Source organism: Zonotrichia albicollis, chromosome 8, assembly GCF_047830755.1.
Source record: "Zonotrichia albicollis isolate bZonAlb1 chromosome 8, bZonAlb1.hap1, whole genome shotgun sequence".
In the NCBI taxonomy this organism is placed as follows: Eukaryota; Metazoa; Chordata; class Aves; order Passeriformes; family Passerellidae; genus Zonotrichia; species Zonotrichia albicollis.
In genome coordinates this window covers 1536682-1561596 of record NC_133826.1, presented here as the reverse complement: position 1 = coordinate 1561596, position 24915 = coordinate 1536682, and the positions used below count along the sequence as shown (strand labels likewise).

The following is a 24915-nucleotide window of genomic DNA, read 5'->3' as shown; positions in this document are numbered from 1 at the left end:
GTAACAGCTCACTCTGAGGGTGGCAATGTTTGCTGAAAACAAATAAACTGCTTGTTTCTGGTCATGGTTGAAGTGCTTTGGGATCTCAGTCAGGTATGAAAGATTTCTGAAGTCTACAAAGCTGCTTTACTGGGAACACCTGAGGTGTGACAGTTTATGGGGTATGGCTTGGGTGGATGCAGTTAATGTGTGTTCTGCCAGAACAAAAGGGTGTTTGTGGTGGGATTTGTCCTCAGTGGGCTTGGTGTCTGTGTTCCCCACACGGCCTGGTGCCCAGTCCTGACTGGGGTCTGTTTGTGTTGTTGATCCCAAAGAAGAATGGAATGAACTCCTCCCCATGATGTCTGCATCGTGCACCTCTTCATTCCCCACCTTGGTTACTGCTACCTGTGAGTGCTTGTGGGGAAACCCTGCCAGTGCCAAGCCCTGCTGGCAAAATCCACTCCAGAGGAGTTTGTGCCATGTATTGCTATCCCAGCCAGGATTCCCAGCGTGCCAAGGACGGGACATGATCCTGCAGCACATGGAGCTGAGTCTCTGCTCTGGGAGCAGAGCTTGGTTCTGAGTTACTGGTTCCTAATGTTGGCTTTGGTGTATTTATGTTTCTATAAAAAATCCTTGCAATAAAATGCTTCTAGGAGGAAATTTCTGACTTACATGGTCAGAAATTCCATATTTAAGAACAAAATACATGAGGAACTTTGGAGATCTTGAGCCCTTCCTAGCACCACAAGAATTTTCCAGCACCATAAAGTTACAGGTAATTGATTTTCACTGTGTGCAGGGTGGGTTATGATGTGTTACAGAAAGCTTGTTTTTTAGCAGTAAGCAAACAGTCACGGGCATGAATGGAAAATACAGGGTGTATTTTGGTTGGATTTATAATAATGATTAACAAATGATTCACCTTAACGAGTGTCTTTCCTTGAAACACACCAAGATGAATTTTATGTCGGGGGAAGTTTGCATGTCTCCTGTCAGGTGTGCAGCACACAGGAGGAAGTGGATGTTAATGCAGCACAAATGATCCTTAATTCAGTGCTGTGTTTGAGTGCTGGGTGTTTATTGTCAGGATAATGAGAGAGGCTGCATGTTCTGCATCCATAAAAGACAGGTTTCCATACATCATGTGCTCGGAGCAGGGCTACAGCTTGTGCTTAATCACTCCTCTGGAGATGCTCCCTGTTTCCTGTGGCCAGCAAGTGCCTGGAAATCCAGCTGGGTAATTTTTTCTGTTTCTTCTCAAAAAAGCCAGCCCGGGCAGCCAAACACTGCCTGCTTTCAACCCAAAGAGAAAATACGTTGGGGGAAAAGCAGAAAGGGATAAAGGCCCAAGGAGAAAAGACTGCAGAGACCTTTCCATGATCAGGATTCCAGAGGAGGCCACCCATGCCTGAGCACTGGTGGTGCAACGAGGGAACTTCCAGGAGGAAATCGAGGCCGTTTGAAAGAAGTTTCTAAGCCGTGTGGCTTCAAAGAGAAACTTTATTGATTAAAAAAGATAACCAGTTTAGTTCACACTACAGCAGGTGTTTCCTGAAGGAGAAGGGATATCAGCTACTGTTTAACAGCTCCAGCAGGAGCAACAATGTCATACAAGGAGCCAACCTGGAAAACAAGAGGAAAAAGAGCTGATTCTTCTGTGGAATTCTGTTAAAGCTGGAAAACAGCACTTTTTGGCGGGGCAGGTTGGGTTCCATTTGCGCTGTCCTATTTGGCAGCATGCAATCATTTATCTCATTTATAAAGGAAATGAATTCCCAGTGGTGTGGCAGCAGAAGAGCGGGAACCACCACCTTTAACCCGGCATGGTGATCCCAGCTGTTGCAGTACTGCCTGGCTGGGTGTTTCCCGGGATTGCCTGGCCGGGGAAGGAGCCCCGGCCCCGAGGAGGGCACGGCCGTACCTGTTGGGCGCTGGGGCCGGGCAGGCTGGGCAGCAGCCACACGCCCACCTGGCCGTGGCTGTCCCCCAGCAGCAGGCACTCGGCGTTGGTGGCGAACAGCAGCGAGCTCAGCGTCCCCTCGGGGCTGCCGGCACAGCACAGCACCGGGTCGAAGCTGCAAGCCAAAGAGTCAATGGGCACCATTGAAGGGCTGCACATCTCAATCTTACTGGCTGTGTTCTAGCTTATCTCGGAAACTCGGGAAGGGAGGCAGGGCTTGGTTTGGGCTCTGCCTGCAGAAAAATCCCAGCTGCTGTTAACTGAGATACCCTACTTGCCTAAAATCTGTCCTAACCTGGAGAGTGGTGGTCAATACTTTTGTTAGATGAATAATTTGCAGGATGTGGCAGGGCTCTGGATCCGCCAGGGCTGCACGCTGTCAGTGACACAAAACCCAGAGCAGCTGGACAAGGTCACAGGTAACTCAGTCACCTCAACTTCAGACCATCCAATCTTTACCAAAGTAGATCAGTTTTGTTATTTCTCCTCCTAACTCTGCCACAATTTCTGCAGAGAAAGGGCAGTTTTACACTTCATCAGCTCCAGGAGGCATCCAGCTCCTTCCCTTCTCACCCCAAATCTCTGGTAACCACCATCTGCTTTTACACAACGAGTATTTACAAACATGGAGCTGTAACGATCTGATAAAAACACTGATGAGGTAACAACGTGTGACAATTACATTTCAGCCTCTTCCTTGAGAACAGCCCTTACTCACATGCTGACTCTCAGATCCCAGATCTCCACCCTCTCCTCGTTCACTGCTGCGAAGATGAGGGCAGAGTGTGGAGCCCACTTGATGTCGTGAACAACAGCTGTGACAGAGGTGAAGGTTAAAAGGGGGGCGTGGGAGTCCCTGTGCCACAAGAGGATGCTCCAGTCTGCAGAGCAGCTGAGGAACATGTCGGTGCTGCTGGGATTCCAGGCAACTTTGTACACAGGGCCCTGTTTGGAGAGAAACAAAACAGAGCTGGTGCTGCTGCAGAGCTACAGGATCTCTTCTGGAGCTACCCAGCCTTCCTCCCACAGGTAAGACTATTTAACTCCACAAGACAATCAGGTTTCTGATTGCTGTCTTAAAACAAAGCCAGAACTAAAGCTTTAAAACAGTTTATAGTACCAGTTTTAATAAATTACTTGAAAAAGTCCTGACAGCACAGAAAGTAATCCTGTAAGATTGTGATGCTCTATGCTGTGGGAATTCATTACTCATAGAAGTTTAGGTTTCTTTTGTTGCAGATGCTCACTAAATATAAGCAAAGATTCCATTTTTGAGTTGAGCAGTTCCTGCTGTCCTTGCTTACAGTGTCACTCACCTCATGGCCTCTGTATGTGCCCAGAATCTGCTCCTTGCCTGAGCAAGAGCAGCAGTAGATGTGTCCCTCTTCTGTTCCAGCAAGAAAAATATCAGTGTCCTGAAAGAAAGGGCAAAGTGGCCTAGGTTGGATGGATTTATCACTCCTGCAGAAATCATCCAGGGCTGGAGGAGTTCAGAGCCAAGGAGGAGCTCCTGTGAGTGCTGGGGAAAGTGAAACCACAACGTTGCACGTTTGCTGGGCGTGTTCTCCACCAATGTGCTGGGGTTTGACTCCTCAAAATCTTGGTTTTTCAGCAATCCATGTGGAAAATGCATGAATTCTTCGAGTGTGGAGGAAGGACTCAGCTGGATGAAGAGAAGCTCAGCTGAGTTCTGGATGTGGGAGGTGTTGGACAAATTCTCCCAGCCCTGGCCATCACTCAGAGGGGAACTGCCCTGAGGCCTGCCCAAGGAAATGTGAGTAACATGCCTGGGAGTGATGCCTGAAGTTTGAGCTTATTCACCTATAAATCCATTTCCCACCATTTACCCTACAAATCCATTTCCCACCATTTACCCTATAAATCCATTTCCCACAATTCTGTACTGCATTGGTACATAACTCTGAACTTCATATAAATGTTATCAAGTTCTCCTCACAGCTCAGGCACACAGAACAATCCTTTTCCTCTCCTCAGGCACACAGAACAATCCTTTTCCAGCCCAGAACCAAGGACACCACTGCAGCTTCAGCCCCAAAAGTGCAAACAACAGGGAATGCAGGGGAGCAACCTGGGAGGTTGGGACTGCAGAACCTGGAGCTGGAATTGGACAATGAACTACAATATGGAAATGGACCAAAAAAGTGTGGTCCATTTCCATATTGGGATTTAAAAAGTGGGGTTATGAAAGTGTGAGAACTTGTGACTCATTGTCCATCCTGGGTGTAGCCCTGGCCAGGCTCTTGCACTGCCCAAGGTGTATTCTTTGAAGGCCTTTTAATAAATCCCCTCTTTGTTCCTTTAACACTGCCCAGCCTGTGCTCCAGGCAGCCTCTCTGGGCATCAGGAGGACAGGGCTTGTTTTACCATTTCACCCATTTGGGGTAAACCTTAGTAGCTAGAAAGCAATTTATTTCAAAATTAATATCCTTTAAATAGCAGTGCCACGTCCCTGGCTAGCTCCCACCTCTGCTGCAGAGTTTTCCTGGCTAACACTCCAGCCAGGATGGGCTTTCTGAGCCTACCTTTGGATGGAAGTCAAAGCACATTCCAGCTGCCTGCTGTGATATGGGACCTTCACTTTTCCTTTCTCTCTCGCCTGGCAATTTTTTCTTCTCACTTTCTGCTCGTTTGATTTGCATCACGTCTGTGCAGAGAGCAGGAGGCTTTGTCAGACAGGAGCGATCCCATGTGCAGCTCTGAGGTGTTTTGTGGGGTTACAGGTGTAAAGAATGCCAGCTGGGGTCAGAGAGAGCAGTTTCAGGGCTCACCAGAGCAATCCAGCCTTTGCTGAATGAACCACTGGGTCATCCTCCCATCTCCTGAGATGCACATCAGTCTCTCCTCTTTGTCACCTGCTGTTGCACCTTCTTCCTGTTCCACCCACTTCAGCTGCCACACAGGACCTTTGTGCTTATTTAGGGACGCACTGGGACAAAACAATACATGTGGTAAATCACAGATGAGCAAAGGCAAGACAACATGTCTGAAAAATAATTAAGCTTCCACTTTGTAATGAGTGTTAAGTCTTATAACAGAAATGTTTAGCTTTTCTTTTTAAAAAATGGTCTGAACATTGGTTGTTTTCTCCAGGAGAATGTTTCCCTATTAAACATGTTTGATAATTAGTTTCAAGGCACTGTTTATGTGATTGTGCCATGAAATCAGTCTGCACCTTGCAGGAAAGACTTGGGGAGGTGCCCTTGGGGCAGGTGCTTCCCTCATCACCCACCCATCCCCTCTCTCATTTTCTTCTTGATTTCTGCTCACCCCTCACTTTTGTTTTGGCAAGGGGGATCAGAGACCAAGCACCAAAAGCTAACCCTGCTGTGCCACAAGGATTTATTGCCCAGGGCTGGACTGTCCCAGCTAGGACACAGAATATGAATCATAAATCCATGAATTCATCATTTATGGGGTAAAGAGCTGTAGCCCCTTAGAGGGTGAGGGGCTGGCACTCCCTGCTGGCTCAGGGGAGGAGGTGGAGGCCAGGCTGACCTGCTCCTCACTTTTGCTGATGTTCTCTCCCGTTTTGGCAAGAGGGATCAGAGAGCAAGCACCAAAAGCTACCCCTGGTTTGCCACAAGGATTTATTACCCAGGGCTGGACTGTCCCAGCTAGGACATGGAATATGAAGCATAAATCCATGAATTTATAATGTATGGAGTAAATAGCTGTAGCCCCTTAGAGGGTGAGGGACTGGCACTCCCTGTTGCCCTGCCCCAGGCCTGCTGGCTCAGGGGAGGAGGTGGAGGCCAGGCTGACCTGCTCCTCACTTTTGCTGATGTTCTCTCCCGTTTTGGCAAGAGGGATCAGAGAGCAAGCACCAAAAGCTACCCCTGGTTTGCCACAAGGATTTATTACCCAGGGCTGGGCTGTCCCAGAATATGAACTATTTATTAATGAATCTATAATTGATGGGGCGCATAGCTGCAGTCCCTTAGTGTCGAAGGAAGGAGACCAGGACATCAATTGATCATCACAGGCCCGATTTTATTGATCAGCACGGCGGGTTAAATACTGTTTGTAATGAACTTCATGCATATTGCAAAAGTTGAGCTCAGGATTGGTTAGTTACATATCAGCAGTTACACCTACTTTTACATTCCTATGGTCCTACTTTTGATACTTTCTACATATTCTTAGGAGATATTCAGGACTAATCTCTACTCCCTCTCCTCATGCTGCAGCAAGGCCACTGATTGCTAATTGCTGACATCTCCTTTCAGCTTGCTGACTGCTGATTTCCCTCTCTCAGCTTAACCAGCGGCAATATGTCAGCATGGCCTTTCTCAGCTAACCAACTATTAATAAAACTCTCCACGCCTTAGGGTCCCTGCTGCCCTGTCCCAGCCCTGCCGGCTCAGGGGAGGATGAGGATGAGGATGAGGATGAGGATGAGGAGGAGGAGGATACCCCTGACCTGCTGTCCAGCAGCGCGGTGTCGTGGCGGCTGCGCACGTCGTAGACGGCCACGCGGCCACTGGCTGTCCCCACGGCCAGCAGGTGGGGCCGGGCCCGGCAGAAATCCACAGCGGTGACGCCGTGCTCGCAGCGGAAAATGCGCTCTGGCCACTGCCACGAGAGAGCACAGCGAGCCCTGAGCCGGGCTGAGACTCACAAAGGCCAGGGACGGTGCCCACAGCGAGCAGAAATGGTTCTCTATTCCCTAGGGCCATGGGTTTCTTGCTACAACTGATAAAACTAGGAAAAAGATAAAGACTGCGCAGAAATATGACACTGGAAAATCAGTTAGGTGAGGCTACTCCAAACCAAATTCATAAAAATATCTATGGTGGCAGCAGGGAATCATGAGAGTATTTGGTGTGGCAAGGCTACTCTAAACCAAATATATAAAAATATATGTGGAGGCAGCAGGGAATCATGGTGTGGCAAGGCTACTCCAAACCAAATATATAAAAATATCTATGTTGGCAGCAGGGAATCATGAGAGTATTTGGTGTGGCAAGGCAACTCTGAACCAAATATATAAAAATATCTGTGGTAGCAGCAGGGAATCATCAAATTCATAAAAATATCTATGGTGGCAGCATGGAATCATGAGAGTATTTGGTGTGGCAAGGCTACTTCAAATATATAAAAATATCTATGGCAGCAGGGAATAATGAAAGTATTTGGTACGGCAAGGCTACTCTAAACCAAATATATAAAAATATCTATGGCAGCAGGGAATCATGAGAGTATTTGGTGTGGCAAGGCTACTCTAAACCAAACACATAAAAATATCTATGGCGGCAGCAGGGAATCATCAGAGTATTTGGTGTGGCAAGGCTACTCTAAACCAAATATCTAAAAATGTATGTGGAGGCAGCAGGGAATCATGAAAATATTTGGTATGGCAAGGCAACTCTGAACCAAATATATAAAAATATCTATGGTGACAGCAGGGAATCATGAGAGTATTTGGTGTGGCAAGGCAACTCTGAACCAAATATATAAAAATATCTGTGGTGGCAGCAGGGAATCATGGTGTGGCAAGGCTACTCCAAACCAAATATATAGAAATATCTATAGTAGCAGCAGAGAATCATGAGAGTATTTGGTGTGGCAAGGCTACTCTAAACCAAACACATAAAAATATCTGTGGTGGCAGCAGGGAATCATGAGAGTTTTTGGTGTGGTAATGATATATCAAAGATTTTACTCTGCCCAGTCTAAATTAGTCTAATAGAATTTTGGCCAAGAGAAGTTCGTAGTAGAAATCAAACTGGAATGTTGTAATTTATGGCAATCAGATTTTTTTTTACTTTGGGGACGCTTTGTAAGTGAGATTTCTGAATTATTTTTTTAAATGGCTGGTTTTAATGATTGGTTTTAAATGGATTTAAAAACCATTTTTTTAATGGTTGGTTTTAAAGGATCCTTTCTCAGACGGATCTGCAGAGGTGTAAATGTCACATCTATGAAATTTCCTCTCTTACTGACAGGGTTGTGAGAAGTTCGAGTAAATAACTGTCGCTAAAAAAGGGAAATACAGCAGAAATTGCCCAGAGAAAAGCAGATTGCAGGGAAAGCAAACAACAAAAGGGCTCGTTACCATGGGGTTCTTCAGTGACCAGCAGCAAACCAGGCCTTTCTTCTTACCCCGAGAAACAAACTCCCTGTAGCCCACAGCCAGCAGATCCTGCAAGCACAGAGCAACAGCAGGGCCCCAGATCCACCTGGAGCCCAGCAGGGCATTTCCAAAGCTCCTTTGTGTCTGCAATAACAAAGCTTCTCTCCCGTGCACGAGATACATTGCTCTATAATCATATTTTACTGTGCATTATTTAATAGAGTGCTTTTCATTTTCCCCTTCAGGGTCAGCTGTCAGAGCACCTCAGACTCCTGGCTTTTAGCTTTCCCCAGTCCAGTGAATTCCCTTCATTCCTTTCCATAGGCACAAGTAAAAACCAGCAGCCTTCAGCTCCAGTAATTTTTCTTTTCTTGCACTCAATGAGTAGTTTGTGGAACTCACATTTTAAAAGTAGCTGATTGTTTGCCCTGTATTCTAAGACTGAAGTCTCTAAATGTGTCTAACTTTTTAATATCTGGAGATTTGGTGCACTAAAAGCATGAAAAGCTTTGTTTTCTCTCTTTTTTTCCCCCCTCACTGGGTTTCTGTTTCTCATCCTCAGCTGCTTTTTGCCTCTCTTCCATTCATTATTTTTGTTAAAAAGTGAGTTGAGAAAACATGACTTTTACATGATTTAGGAAGCTTTGCCTTCTATGCTGTTATTGTGCATCTTACCCTTAAATTTTGAGGAATTCTGCTCTTTTGGGAGGTTCCTGTTAGAGACAAAGACGTGGTGTCTAAACTACCACAAACAAACTCCATCAATGATAACCAAGTTTAGCAGCAGGGGTTAAATTTCAATTTTAGAACAGCCCAAGTCTACGAACATTGCTGCTCAGGGTAAACTGGAGCAATTAATGAAATTCTGGGCCAAGGAAAGCTGTGATGTGAGGGAAGCCTGTGGGTTAAAGCAGTGAGAGTGAGGGATTGGATCAGGATTTATTGCCAGCCCCAGCTGCCTGTCCCAGTTTGTGGCCAAATATCTAAAAATCAGCTCAAATATCAGCTCAGGAGGGTTTGTGCACTCACAGGGTTTGCTTTGTTCCAAGACATGCTGCTCACGCTGTGGGCCCTGGTTAAATCACACCTGTAGGACCACAGCAGCTCCAGCCTGGGGCCTGCCTCCTCTGCTGGGCCTTCAGCTGCCTCTGCTGCTTCCTCCTCATCCTCATCCTCATCCTCCTCCTCCTCCTCCTCTTCGTCTTCTTCCCCCTCGGTGTCTGAGGTGACAACAGGTTCTGAAATGCACAGATGCAGAATCTGAGTGGAAATATTTCATTTACCTCATTATAGGTATAATTGCATACATATATTGATATTTATATTTATTATAATCAATATTTATTTTTACATATTATTTTATATTTATATATTATTTTATATTTATATACATATAACCTATGTAATATAACCTATATTATTAAATATAACCCATATTATTTAAGCTGTACTATTATATATAACCTATATTATTATAGGTTATATCTCACTCCCAATTATTCACACCAGAAGAAAAATTTGCCCTTTCAGCAAATATTTTGCAGGGGGAAGGGAAAAGGGAAAAGGGAAAAGGGAAGGAGAAAGGAAAGGAAATTTCAAGGAAAGGAAATTTCAAGGAAAGGAAAGGAAATTTCAAGGAAATTTCAAGGAAAGGAAATTTCAAGGAAATTTCAAGGAAAGGAAATTTCAAGGAAAGGAAATTTCAAGGAAAGGAAATTTCAAGGAAATTTCAAGGAAATTTCAAGGAAAGGAAAGGAAATTTCAAGGAAAGGAAAGGAAATTTCAAGGAAAGGAAAGGAAATTTCAAGGAAAGGAAATTTCAAGGAAAGGAAATTTCAAGGAAAGGAAAGGAAATTTCAAGGAAAGGAAAGGAAAGGAAATTTCAAGGAAAGGAAAGGAAATTTCAAGGAAAGGAAATTTCAAGGAAATTTCAAGGAAATTTCAAGGAAATTTCAAGGAAAGGAAAGGAAAGGAAAGGAAAGGAAAGGAAAGGAAAGGAAAGGAAAGGAAAGGAAAGGAAAGGAAAGGAAAGGAAAGGAAAGGAAAGGAAAGGAAAGGAAAGGAAAGGAAAGGAAAGGAAAGGAAAGGAAAGGAAAGGAAAGGAAAGGAAAGGAAAGGAAAGGAAAGGAAAGGAAAGGAAAGGAAAGGAAAGGAATTAAGACATCCTAACTTCTAAAACTGTGGCTAAAATTGGCTGGGGACAGACAGCTGGACTTGGGCTGGAGTGAGGCAGGTCTGCTGCAGGTGGGTTTACCTACCCAGGCAAAAGTGAGGAATTTCTGTGGAAAATGAGGAGTTTCTGGCTGGAAAGAGGGTACTGAGCAAAGGACAAACCTATGAGGACGGGAATCTGCCGATAGACCGCGAGCTGGGGCTGGAAAATGTTCTCCATGAGAATCCTCTCCATGACAACTAAATCCTGCTGCAGCTTTGCTGAGGTCAGGATTGCTCCTGAGGGGCATTCCTGCTCCCCGGGGCTCCTGGCAGGGGCAGCACTGTCTGCAAGGGGGATGGAAGAAGCTGAATTACAGAATCCTGGCATATTCCAGGCTGGAATGGACCCACAAGGATCGTGGAGCCCAACAGAAACATAACATTTTTCTGATAACAGATAAATGGCATACAAATGCTTTGAGCATGATAAAACTTGACACAGAAAGAACAAGAGATAAGAATTTTCCTCCACTGCAAAAAGCAGAGAATTAAAAGAAATATTTTCATTGTGAATTTTTTCTTCCTGTAATTTTCTTTTCTTATCATTTTATCATCTTAAAATTTTTTGTTATTATAATTTACTTATCTTTTTCAGCTACCTCTGGAATTTCTTACAAATGGTGTTTTGCTTCTACTTTTTAAAGTGAGTACCAGCCAACCCTGTCCCTGGGTATTTCTCTTTATTTAAGATGATTTCTGATGGCAGTGTGCAGACAAGCGCAGCCCTGCCTGAGATTTTTCAGCAAACTCTCTTGCAGGTTGCAGGCAGAGTTTTCCAGGAAGTTTTCCCCACGGATCCCAGGGATGTGCCTGGTTTAGGAGGATGAGGAAGGGCAGGAATGGGAAATGTTACCTGTGGCAGAAGGGACAGCCCCAGCTGTGAGAGATGTGCTGCTTGTCCCTGCTGGGGTTCTGGCTCCTTCTGTCTCTGCAGGTTCTGCTCCTGGGGCATCCAGGGGATGGTCCAGATCCCAGGGAGTCACCACCACCCCTGGCAATGAATTCCCTGTCACACAGGGCTCTGCTTTTGCATTGTTATCTTCTTCTTTTACATTATTGCAGGGAGCTTCCTACACCCCAGCTGCTGGGCTGGGCTTTGGAACCACCTCTGCTTCCATAGATCTTGATATTTGAACTGCTATTTTTCATTTAATATTTGAATTTCAGCTTTTAATTGCCACCTTTTACAAATTGACAGAAAAGGTTGCCTGGGCTTAATAAGAATCATTTAAAGCAGATTATTTTAAAGCTCCTCCTGTTGTGTGATGCTGCACCTCCATCAGGGTTTTTGCCTTGATGTGCTGAGGGGCTGGAATGAGCCCTGCTGATGCCACAAAACAAGTGGCAAATAGCTTTTCAAAAAAGCTTTTCAAAACAGATTATTATCTACTTTTGGGGTTTTACATACACTAACACAAAGGAAAAGTGTTTGGAACAGCATTCCCTGTGATTTCTTTAGCCTCTTACACACAACAATAACATTCTCTGGGAGTGTTAACAACAATTTTATTGCAATGGATTCAGTGTTCCAGCACTAAATTCAAGATTTACGAGGGGCAGAAAAGGCCACCACAACCCACAGTGTCCTGCCTGCACTCGGAGCTCTGCAAGTGGAAATTGAGGGAACGTTTGCTCAGAGATGGAAATAAAAATTCCCTTTTGTCAGTCCCAGGTTTACCAGTAAAAATTCCAGTTCCCAGTAAAAATTCCAGCCCCAGGTTTACCTTTCTCTGCCACGGTGATGGGCTCACACTGCACCTCCTTGGTTTTGGCAGCTCCAGAGAAGGTTTGCACGATTTTTTCTTCAAAGTACTCACTGTCAATTTTAGCCTCACAAAGCTCCGTGTAAATCTTGTTCCTCTCCCTGGGAAACGAAGGAAGCAGTGCCTGGTGAGTCCCTGGGAAATCCTGCCTGGAATTCTCAGGGTCTGGAACTGTTGGAGATTTTTTCAGGGATGGCTCAGAAGGCAGCTGTGAGGAGCAGGTTCTCACAGCCTGCTTCTGTAAACAGCAGAGGTTCTCAGATTATTTTTAATTACAGGTAAAAGTGACAAACATGAAGGCCTTGAGAGCCTTGCACATCAGAGTTCTCAGGCAGCTTTCTCATAACAAGTGGATGTTCTACCTTTGGCTGTTTTGGGAAAGCAAGAATAATTTTGAGAACCCAAATCTTGGTATTGGAAACATAAGGAGGGGTTGGTGTGTTATCTCTGGCCTATTGTGAGCTCAGATTTTGCAATAAGCATGAACTTGATTAACACTGTTATAAAAGGTGATTGATTGATTAATAAATGGGAGTTGATGCTGACCAATGCAAGGTGGGTTGTCTCCCCTCCAACTTCAATATGGAACAAGGAGAGGATCAGGAGAGGCTTTTCCATGTCCCCCATGTCCTGCTTTTGGATTGTTGGATAAAGGAATTTCAGCCTTTGTATTATTCAGCAGCTCGTTCTGATCTTTGTGATGCTGCTCTAAAACAGGAATGGCCTGTGCAGAACAGAGCCCAGAAAAAGCAAAATTCCCTTTCCCAGCTTTTTGGGGGATGCAGAGCTCTCACACCTGGCAGTGAAAGGCAGGAGACAAAAAGGGAACTTCTCCCACAAAGCCCTGGTGGCTCAGGGAGGACCAAGGGGAGCTCTCTGCTACCTTCAACTCTTGTTAATTAATGAATAATTAGAAGGCACCCACAAGAATCAATGCAGCACTTTGGAATGTCTGACTGCTCTCCTGAAAAATCAAATTATCGCCCTCCTCCAGCCCTGCATTCTCCTAAGCTGCCATGGATTTTCAGTGGAAGGGAGGAAGAATTTCACCCACAACAGGGAGCTGTAGGAAATGGGTGCCAGCTGGGAAAAACACGTTTATTTTCTTGTGAAAATTTTAAAAGTTTCATAAAGGATAACAGGAGGTAAAGAACATAAAGATTAGCCAAGCGCACACTTATTTTTGGAGATACCTTTTAAATATTTTTTCTCTTACATTAGCTTGTTGCATATTCATAAATAATCATGTCGAGTAAACTTTTTCTTTAAACTATTAATATTCTAAGAATTATTTAGCATGGCTTCTCTTCAGTTCTACTTTTATATAGCGTCTGTATTTTTTGGTTGTGATTTTAGGTTTTTAAATTATAATATTTATATTATTTCTTTATTTTAAATGTTTTTATTTCTTTATTTTATTCGTTTATTTAGTTTAGGTCCTGGTCCACACTGCCTTTAGACAGGGAGTGCTGATAGTTGGTATATTTGTAGTAGGTGTCTTCATTAAGTGTTCATTGGATGTTATTTCACTACTATGTTTAAGCTTAATTAACATAAAATAAAAAGAAAAGAAAAATGATAAAAAGAAAATAAAATTTAAAATTACTGAATCTTTGTAGCAATATATATAATACATATATCAATATGTAAAAGCATATTAAAATATTAAAATATATATAAATATATATAATAAATAATTATATATATAATATATAATATATAATTATAATAAATTATATATTAAATTATATATTATATAAAATATATAAATATATAAATATAAATATATAAATATAATATATAAAATATAATGTGTAAAATACATGTTATATATTATATATAGCAATATATAAAATATATAATATATATAGCAGTGCAATATAAATAAAAACTATATATTTAAGCAAAGTTATTTTAACCCTACATGTATGAAAACTATTTTAATATTTGCATTATATATACAAATAATATATATAGCAATATATATAAATAAAAACTATATATTTAAGCAAAGTTATTTTAACCCTACATGTATGAAATCTATTTTAATATTGGCAATATATATATAAATATAATACATATAATATATATAGCAATATATATAAATAAAAATATGTATTTATAGCAAAGTTCTTTTAACACTACATGTGTAAAATAGATTTAATATTTATATTTATATATGAACATTATATAATAAATATAATATATATTATATTTATTATATATAATATATATGAAATAGATATTTATAGCAAAGTTCTTTTAACACTACATGTATAAAATATATTTAAATATTAGCTATATATATAGAAATATAACACATATATAATATATGTAGCAACATATATAGGTAAATAAAAACTATATATGTATCGCAAATTTCCTTTACCACTTCATGTATAAAATCTATTTTAATATTAGCAATATATATAAATATAATACATATAATATATTATATATAAAGAAAACTATACATTTATAGCAAAGTTCTTTTAACACTACATGTGTAAAATATATTTAATATTTATATTTATATATAAACATTACATAATAAATATATATTATATTTATTATATATAATATATATGAAATAGATATTTATGGCAAATTTCTTTTAACACTACATGAATAAAATATATTTAAATATTAGCTATATATATAGAAATCTAACACATATATAATATATATAGCAACATATATAGGTAAATAAAAACTATATATGTATCGCAATGTTACTTTACCACTTCATGTATAAAATAGATTTAATATTTACATTTATATGTAAACGTTATATAATATATATAATATATTATATATATATTATATTTATATAAATATATATGAAATAGATATATTTATAGCAAAGTTCTTTTAACACTACATGTGTAAAATATATTTAATATTTATATTTATATATAAACATTATATAATATATATAATATTTCTATAAATATATATAAACATTATATAACATACATAATATATTATATATTTATTATATATAATATATATGAAATAGATATATATATAGCAAAGCTATTTTACCATGACACGTATAAAATCAGGTTTAATACTTGCAGTGCCATTTGTGACTTACAGCACCCTGGCAGCCTCCTCTGCCTCGGTGGACACGAGGGCCGTGGGCAGGTCCAGCATCCAGCGCGTGTCGGTCTCGGTCAGCAGCACCTCCACCACCTGCGCCAGCTCTGCCTCTGTCAGCGCTGCTTCCTCCTCCTCCTCCTCCTCATCCTCCTCATCCTGCTCTGCTGGGGGCCAGAGCACAAACAGCACCGTGGCTGCTCCAAATGAATGGGGAAATAATGCTGGGAACCCAACGAATCCCAGAATGTCACATGGGAAATGGCCAAATCCCAGAATGTCACATGGGAAATGGCCAAATCCCAGAATGCAGAATTGCACATGGGAAATGGCCAAATCCCAGAATGTCCCATGGGAAATGGCCAAATCCCAGAATGCAGAATTGCACATGGGAAATGGCCAAATCCCAGAATGCAGAATTGCACATGGGAAATGGCCAAATCCCAGAATGCAGAATGGCACATGGGAAATGGCCAAATCCCAGAATGCAGAATTTCACATAGGAAATGGCCAAATCCCAGAATGCAGAATTGGACATGGGAAATGGCCAAATCCCAGAATGCAGAATTGCACATGGGAAATGGCCAAATCCCAGAATGCAGAATTTCACATAGGAAATGGCCAAATCCCAGAATGCAGAATTGCACATGGGAAATGGCCAAATCCCAGAATGTCACATGGGAAATGGCCAAATCCCAGAATTGCACATGGGAAATGGCCAAATCCCAGAATGGCACATGGGAAATGGCCAAATCCCAGAATACAGAATTGCACATGGGAAATGGCCAAATCCCAGAATGCAGAATTGCACATGGGAAATGGCCAAATCCCAGAATGCAGAATTCCACATGGGAAATGGCCAAATCCCAGAATGCAGAATGGCACATGGGAAATGGCCAAATCCCAGAATGTCACATGGGAAATGGCCAAATCCCAGAATGCAGAGTTTCACATGGGAAATGGCCAAATCCCAGAATGTCACATGGGAAATGGCCAAATCCCAGAATACAGGATTGCACATGGGAAATGGCCAAATCCCAGAATGCAGAATTTCATATGGGAAATGGCCAAATCCCAGAATTTCACATGGGAAATGGCCAAATCCCAGAATGTCACATGGGAAATGGCCAAATCCCAGAATACAGAATTTCACATGGGAAATGTCCAATTATTGGGGGTGCTCTTTACCAGACAAGCTCAAATCTGCCTCTTCCTCAGGTTCTGTCTCATCCAGGCCCGGCTTGGCTGGTGCTGTGTCCTGGGGTGATGCCCACAGGCTGCTGCCATGTGGCCTTCAGGGAGGAGAAACAAGCAGAAATTGTCCCAAAAAACTGAAAAAATTCATCATTTGCTGGAGGTACTTTGAAGTAATTATAAGTATTTTTAATTTTTAGTATTTTTATTTAAATATTATTAGTATCTATATTTAATTATTACTATTATAATGATTAGTATTTGTATTTAAATATTATTAGTATCTATAATTATTAATTATTGGTATTTGTATTTAAATATTATTAGTATCTCTATTTAATTATTAGTATTTTAATTGTTAGTGCTTATATTTAAATATTATTAGTATTTTTATTTAAATATTATTAGTATCTATATTTATTAGTGTTTTTATTATTAGTATTTGTATTTAAATATTATTAGTATCTATATTTAATGATTAGTGTTTTAATTATTAGTATTTGTATTTAAATATTATTAGTATCTATATTTAATTATTAGTATTTTAATTGTTAGTGTTTATATTTAAATATTATTAGTATTTGTATTTAAATATTAATAATATCTATATTTAATTATTAGTATTTTAATTATTAGTATTTATATTTAAATATTATTAGTATCTATAATTATTAATTATTGGTATTTGTATTTAAATATTATTAGTATCTCTATTTAATTATTAGTATTTTAGTTCTTAGTGTTTATATTTAAATATCATTAGTATCTATATTTACTTATTGGTGTTTTAATGATTAGTGTTTCTATTTAAATATTATTAGTATCTATATTTAATTATTAGTGTTTTAATTGTTAGTATTTATATTTAAATATTATTAGTATCTATATTTAATTATTAGTGCTTTAATTATTAGTATTCGTATTTAAATATTATTAGTATCTATATTTAATGATTAGTGTTTTAATTGTTAGTGCTTATATTGAAACATTATTAGTATTTGTATTTAAATATTATTCGTATCTATATTTAATTATTAGTATTTTAATTGTTAGTACTTATATTTAAATATTATTAGTATCTATATTTAATGATTAGTGGTTTTATTATTAGTATTTCTATTTAAATATTATTAGTATTTATATTTAATTATTAGTATTTTAATTGTTAGTGTTTATATTTAAATATTATTAATATTTGTATTTAAATATTATTAATATCTATATTTAATTATTAGTGTTTTAATGATTAGTATGTGTATTTAAATATTATTAGTATCTATTTTTAATTATTAGTATTTTAATTGTTAGTGCTTATATTTAAATATTATTAGTATCGATATTTAATTATTAGTGTTTTAATTGTTAGTGCTTGTATTTAAATATTATTAGTATCTATATTTAATTATTAGTGCTTTAATTGTTAGTATTTGTATTTAAATATTATTAGTATCTATATTTAATTATTAGTGTTTTAATGATTAGTGTTTCTATTTAAATATTATTAGTGTCTATATTTAATTATTAGTATTTTAATTGTTAGTGCTTATATTTTAATATTATTAGTGTCTATATTTAATTATTAGTGTTTTAATGATTAGTGTTTCTATTTAAATATTACTAGTATCGATATTTAATTATTAGTGTTTAATTGTTAGTATTTATATTTAAATATTATTAGTATCTATATTTAATTATTAGTGTTCTAATTATTAGTATTTCTATTTAAATATTATTAGTATCTATATTTAATTATTAGTGTTTTAATGATTAATGCTTATATTTAAATATTATTAGTATATATCTTTAATTATTAGTGTTTTAATTATAAGTGTTTATATTTAAATATTATTAGTATCTATCTTTAATTATTAGTATTTTAATTGTAATTTTAAAGTTATTTTTTATAGCCATTTGATGCTGGTTGCTATCCCAAGCCCTGGGATTGTCCTTTGGAACAGCCAGCCTGGGAAACATGGCAGAAAATTACAATTATTCCTTGATTTTGATCATGCTGTGGCTCAGGATTTTTCATTTAAAACACCAATAATTATCTCCCTTCTTTGCATGACTTAATTGCGTTGGTCAGCCCAAAGTCTTTGACTTTTTTCCCCTCTGTGCTGGAAGTTTGTAAATGAAAGTGTAGGGAAAAATAATTCAGGAGTTTTAACTCCAAGTTTTGTTCAAGAGCATTTTTGGAGATGGATGCACAGAACCACACAGAGCTAACTTGCTTAAATATTATTAAAGCAGAGAATTTTTATTATGTTAAACATATTTTGATAGTTGAACTGGTATTTTTAATATCTTAATTCGATATTTTCATTTCTATATTTTATAATTTTGCATAGAAGCCTGTCTGCACTTACAGATAAAATACTTTACTTTAAAAAAAGTACTTATAATGCTTTATTTTTTTTAAATAAAACTTTTCTTGCCTGGCAGCATTTGGGTCTGGCTGGAAGAGGGGTTGGGGTGTCACATTCTTCCCTTCCTCATCAAAAACCTGGAGAAAAATTGGAATAATTTTCATTGGATCATTTCCCTGGAAGGGGTTTGAATTCCTGCCTTCCTGCAGGACCAGCCCCAGATTTTTGGGATTTTTTGGGAAAAGCCACTCCTGTCACTGGGCTTGGAGGGGCAACCCAGCCCTTCCAGGCCTTCCCACCTTTCCCAATCCAATAATTCCAGGGTTTCTGAGGTCCTTCCTGCACGTGGATTTGGGGCTCTTCCCACTTTTCCCAACCCAACCATTCCAGGGTTTCTGAGGTTCTTCCCACCTTTCCCAGCCCAACCGTCCCAGGGCTTTTTGGTTCTTCCTACAGACAGATTTTGGGCTTTTCCCACTTTTTCCACCTTTCCCAACCCAACCATTCCAGGGTTTCTGAGATCCTTCCTGCACATGGATTTGGGCCTCTTCCCGCCTTTTCCAACCCAACCATTCCAGGGTTTCTGAGATCCTTCCTGCACGTGGATTTGGGGCTTTTCCCACCTTTCCCAACCCAACCATTCCGGGTTTCTAAGATCCTTCCTGCACATGGATTTGGGGCTCTTCCCACTTTTCCCAACCCAACCATTCCAGGGTTTCTGAGATCGTTCCTGCACGTGGATTTGGGGCTCTTCCCGCCTTTTCCAACCCAGCCATTCCAGGGCTCTTGGGTTCTTCCCCCAGGTGGATTTGGGGCTTTTCCCAAGGGTGTCCAACCCAACCATTCCAGGGTTTCTGAGATCATTCCCACAGGTGGATTTGGGTTCTTCCCAGTTTCCCCAAGCCAACCATTCCAGGCCTACCCCCAGGTGGATTTGGGGCTTTTCCCAAGGGTGTCCAACCCAAGCATTGCAAAGTTTCTGAGATTGTTCCTGCACGTGGATTTGGGCCTCTTCCCGCCTTTCCCAACCCAACTATTCCAGGGTTTCTGAGATCATTCCCACAGGTGGATTTTGGGGCTCTTCCCACCTTTCCCAACCCAACCATTGCAGGGTTTCTGAGATCGTTCCTGCACATGGATTTGGGCCTCTTCCCACCTTTCCCAGTCCAACCATTCCAGGGCTCTTGGGTTCTTCTCACAGGTGGATTTAGGGCTCTTCCCACCTTTCCTAGAAGCACCCAACCCAGCCATTCCAGGCCTTCCCTCAGGTGGGTTTGGGCTCTTCCCACCTTTCCCAGCCCAACCATTCCAGGGCTTTTTGATTCTTCCTGCAGATGGTTTTTGGGCTTTTCCCACCTTTCCCAAGGGTGTCCAATCCAATCATTCCAGGCCTTCCCCCAGGTGGATTTGGGGCTTTTCCCAAGGCTGTCCAACCCAATTATTCCAGGGTTTCTGAGATCATTCCTGCACGTGGATTTGGGGCTCTTCCCACCTTTCCCAGTCCAACCATTCCAGGGTTTCTGAGATCGTTCCTGCACGTGCATTTAGGCCTCTTCCCACCTTTTCCAACCCAACCATTCCAGGGCTTTTTGGTTCTTCCCCAGGTGGATTTGAGGCTTTTTCCAAGGGTGTCCAACCCAACCATTCCAGGGTTTCTGAGATCGTTCCTGCACGTGGATTTTGGGGCTCTTCCCGCCTTTCCCAACCCAACCATTCCAGGGTTTCTGAGATCATTCCCGCAGGTGGATTTGGGGCTTTTCCTGCCTTTCCCAACCCAACCATTCCAGGGTTTCTGAGATCATTCCCACAGGTGGATTTGGGGCTTTTCCCAAGGGTGTCCAACCCAATTATTCCAGGGTTTCTGAGATCATTCCCACAGGTGGATTTGGGGCTTTTCCTGCCTTTCCCAACCCAACTATTCCAGGGTTTCTGAGATCATTCCCACAGGTGGATTTGGGGCTTTTCCTGCCTTTCCCAACCCAACTATTCCAGGGTTTCTGAGATCATTCCCACAGGTGGATTTGGGGCTCTTTGCACCTTTCCCAACCCAACCATTGCAGGGCTTTTTGGTTCTTCCAGCAGGTGGATTTGGGTTCTCCCCACCTTCCCCAAACCAACCATTCCCAGGTTTCTGAGATCTTTCCCACAGGTGGATTTGGGGCTTTTCCCACCTTTCCCAACCCAACCATTCCAGGTTTTCTGAGATCGTTCCTGCACGTGGATTTGGGGCTCTTCCCACCTTTTCCAACCCAACCATTCCAGGGCTCTTGGGTTCTTCCCACAAGTGGATTTGGGGCTTTTCCCAAGGGTGTCCAACCCAACCATTCCAGGGTTTCTGAGATCATTCTCACAGGTGGATTTGGGGCTTCTCCTAGCTTCCCCAACCCAACCATTCCAGGCCTTCCCCCAGGTGGATTTGGGGCTTTTCCCAAGGGTGTCCAACCCAACCATTGCAGGGTTTCTGAGATCGTTCCTTCACGTGGATTTGGGGCTCTCCTCACCTTCCCCAACCCAACCATTCCAGGGTTTCTGAGATCATTCCCACAGGTGGATTTGGGGCTTTTCCTGCCTTTTCCCAACCCAACCATTCCAGGCCTTCCCCCAGGTGGATTTGGGGCTCTTTGCACCTTTTCCAACCCAACCATTCCAGGGTTTCTGAGATTGTTCCTGCACGTGGATTTGGGGCTCTCCTCACCTTTCCCAACCCAACCATTCCAGGCCTTCCCCCAGGTGGACTTGGGCCTCTTCCCACCCTTTCCAACCCAACCATTGCAGGGTTTCTGGGTTCTTCCCACAGGTGGATTTGGGGCTTTTCCCAAGGCTGTCCAACCCAACCATTCCATGGTTTCTGAGATCATTCCCACAGGTGGATTTGGGGCTTTTCCCACCTTTTCCAACCCAACCATTCCAGGGCTTTTTGGTTCTTCCCCCAGGTGGATTTGGGGCTTTTCCCAAGGCTGTCCAACCCAACCATTGCAGGGTTTCTGAGATCATTCCTGCACATGGATTTGGGCCTCTTCCCGCCTTTCCCAACCCAACCATTGCAGGGTTTCTGAGATCATTCCCACAGGTGGATTTGGGGCTCTTCCTGCCTTTCCCAACCCCACCATTCCCGGGTTTCTGAGATCGTTCCTGCACGAGGATTTGGGGCTCTTTGCACCTTTCCCAACCCAACCATTGCAGGGTTTCTGAGATTGTTCCTGCAGGTAGATTTGGGGCTCTTCCCACCTTTTCCAACCCAACCATTCCAGGGTTTCTGAGATCATTCCCACAGGTGGATTTGGGTTCTCCCCACTTTCCCCAACCCAACCATTCCAGGCCTTCCCCCAGGTGGATTTAGGGCTCTTCCCACCTTTCCTAGAAGGACCCAACCCAACCATTCCAGGGTTTCTGAGATCATTCCCACAGGTGGATTTGGAGCTTTTCCTATCTTTCCAACCCAACCATTCCAGGGTTTCTGAGATCGTTCCTGCACGTGGATTTGGGGCTCTTTGCACCTTTCCCAACCCAACCATTGCAGGGTTTCTGAGATTGTTCCTGCACGTGGATTTGGGGCTCTTCCCACCTTTTCCAACCCAACCATTCCAAGGTTTCTGAGATCGTTCCTGCACATGGATTTGGGGCTTTTCCTGCCTTTCCCAACCCAACCATTCCAGGCCTTCCCCCAGGTGGATTTGGGGTTCTTCCTGCCTTTCCCAGCCCAACCTTTCCAGGGCTTTTTGGTTCTTCCCCCAGGTGGATTTGGGGCTTTTCCCAAGGGTGTCCAACCCAACCATTCCATGGTTTCTGAGATCGTTCCTGCACGTGGATTTGGGGCTCTTCCCGCCTTTCCCAACCCAACCCTTGCAGGGCTCCATGGTCCTTCCCCCAGGTGTGTTTGGGCTCTCCCCTCACCTGTGGGGCTCCCTGGCTGCCCCCGAGGAGCCGGGCCCGGGGCTCTTTGCCCAGGGAAGCGCCCGAGGAGGCCGTGGAGGCTCTGCGGGGGCTCGGGGCTCCGCTGGCTCCCGGCCACGCCCTGCAAACAACGCACGGGAACACTCATTGATAAATATCAAATTGTTACCCGCTATTATAAAGGATTCAAAGCATCTATAATAAAGGATTTTTACAATTTCCTAAGTATTATAATTATATATTACCGAAAATTTATATCTTTGTATTAATATATTTATTTTAAATTTATATTGCCTATATTTTAAAGGATGCAAACCATTTATAAAAAAGGATTTTTACAATTTCTTATATAATGTAACTTATTTTTAATAATTATATTATAATTACCAACTATTTTAAAGGATTTTAACAAACTTTAACCATTTCTATTAAAGGATTTGTACCATTTCTCTAATACTATAATACATTATATATAACGTAATATTTTAAAGTATGTAAACTTTTTATAAGAAAGTATTTTTGCCATTTCTTAAATATTATAATTGATTATATATTACCTAATATTTTAAAGGATGTAAACCATTTATAAGAAAGGATTTTGACCATTTCTGAAATATTATAATTTATTATATATTACCTAATATTTTAAAGGATGTAAACCATTTATAAGAAAAGATTTTTATAATTTTTTATATAATAAAACTTATTTTAAAAAATTACTTATAATTACCAATTATTTTTAGGGATTTCTACTTATTACAATAAAGGATTCTACTATTTCTTTTATCAATTATTACACATTGCCAGTTATTAGAAAGGATTTCAACAGTTTATAGTAAAGCATTCTTATAGTTTATTATAGATTATAATTGATGATATATTACCAAATATATATATATTTAATATTATATATTTTAAAGAATGTAAACTATGTATAAGAAAGGATTTCCATAATTTCTTATATAACTTATTATTTATTATCAATTATTTTAGAGGATTTTAACAATTTATAATAAAGGATTCTTATATTGATTATATATTACCAATTATGTTAATGGATTGCAACCACTTATAGGAAAAGATTGTTACCCTTTCTTATAGAGTATAACTTATATATTACCGATTATTTTAAAGAATTTTAACCATTTATTGCTATTTCTAAGAAAGGATTCTTCCAATTTCTAATGTATTTTAATTTATTATAAAATATAAATTATTTTAAAGGATTTTAACCATTTAGAATAAAGGATTCTTATAATCAGTTATATATTGCCAATTATTTTAAGGGATGTAAACCACTTCATAATCAATACAATAATGCAATAAGTAAAATATTTGTAACAATTTATTTATCATAAACTATTATGTATTATGACATATTATTGAATGTAATTTGTTACGTATTACAATTTTTTATGTATTACCAATTATTTTAAGGGATGTAAATAATTTATAATGCAAGATTGTGGGACTGCAGCTACTTATGAATTATAATTTATGATATATTAATAATTATTTCAAGGGATCTTAAGCATTTATAAGAAAGGAGTGCAGCCATTTGTTATGATTTATTGTTTATAATAATTAATTACATATTACCAATTATTGTAAAGGATTTCGACCATTTATAAATAGGGCTTTTGACTATTTATTTGTTATAACTTCCTATGCCTTATAATATATAATAGAATGTAATTTATTATAGAATGCAATTTATTATAGAATAGTATTTATTACAGTATATAATTTATTATATAGTACAATTCATGATCTATTACCCATTAAATATTTAAACCATTTATAATAAAGGACCTTTACCACTGATTTATTATGACTTATTATAGAATATAATTTATTACATATTACAATTCAGTAAATGCTACCCTTTGTTTTAAGGGATGTAAACCATTTATAATAAAGAATTTTGGACACATGTAATTTATTAAATATAATTTAATATTACAGAATATAATTAATTCTATATTATAGCTTATGTATTACTAAGTATTTTAAGGGATGTAATCCATTTATACCAAAGGAACTTTTCCCATCATTAATTATAATTAATGATCTGTTATAACTGGGTCTGTACTATAATTTATCATCTATTCAGAGGTATTTTTAGGGCTTTAAATCTTTTTAATTCCCATATCATTGCAGTTTTAGGCCGGACCGCTCCCACTCACCGCGGAGGCCGCGGCCCCTGCATGGCGTCGCGCCGTTACCGTGACAACGCCGCCCAAGACGCGGCGCGCCGATTGGCCGCCAGCAAGGGCGGCGCCGATTGGTCGGCGTGCGGCGCGCGGGCCGCGCTGTGCTCGCGGCCGCAGCCCCGGGCCGTCCCCG

The 24915-nt window shown here is 40.1% G+C and overlaps 1 protein-coding gene across 8 annotated transcripts; it reads right to left on the bottom strand.

The window, feature by feature from the left end:
• Window positions 1-1465: 1465 nt before the first annotated feature.
• Window positions 1466-24906, bottom strand: DNAI4 (dynein axonemal intermediate chain 4). Of its 8 annotated transcripts, none has more exons than XM_074545571.1 (17): window positions 24756-24906; window positions 22570-22690; window positions 18745-18812; window positions 16304-16407; window positions 15114-15339; window positions 11978-12117; window positions 11107-11244; window positions 10374-10538; window positions 9069-9277; window positions 8022-8108; window positions 6387-6538; window positions 4735-4892; window positions 4489-4610; window positions 3262-3360; window positions 2664-2890; window positions 1907-2060; window positions 1466-1608 (listed from the first exon to the last, which is right to left on the bottom strand). In XM_074545571.1, the coding sequence occupies exons 1-17, from the start codon at window positions 24776-24778 to the stop codon at window positions 1558-1560; spliced, it is 2244 nt and encodes a 747-aa protein (XP_074401672.1). In that variant the 5' UTR covers window positions 24779-24906; the 3' UTR covers window positions 1466-1557. The 8 variants fall into 8 exon arrangements, with proteins under 8 accessions (XP_074401672.1, XP_074401673.1, XP_074401674.1 ...); XM_074545572.1 differs by having other exon boundaries at window positions 15114-15312; XM_074545573.1 differs by having other exon boundaries at window positions 15114-15282.
• Window positions 24907-24915: the final 9 nt, after the last annotated feature.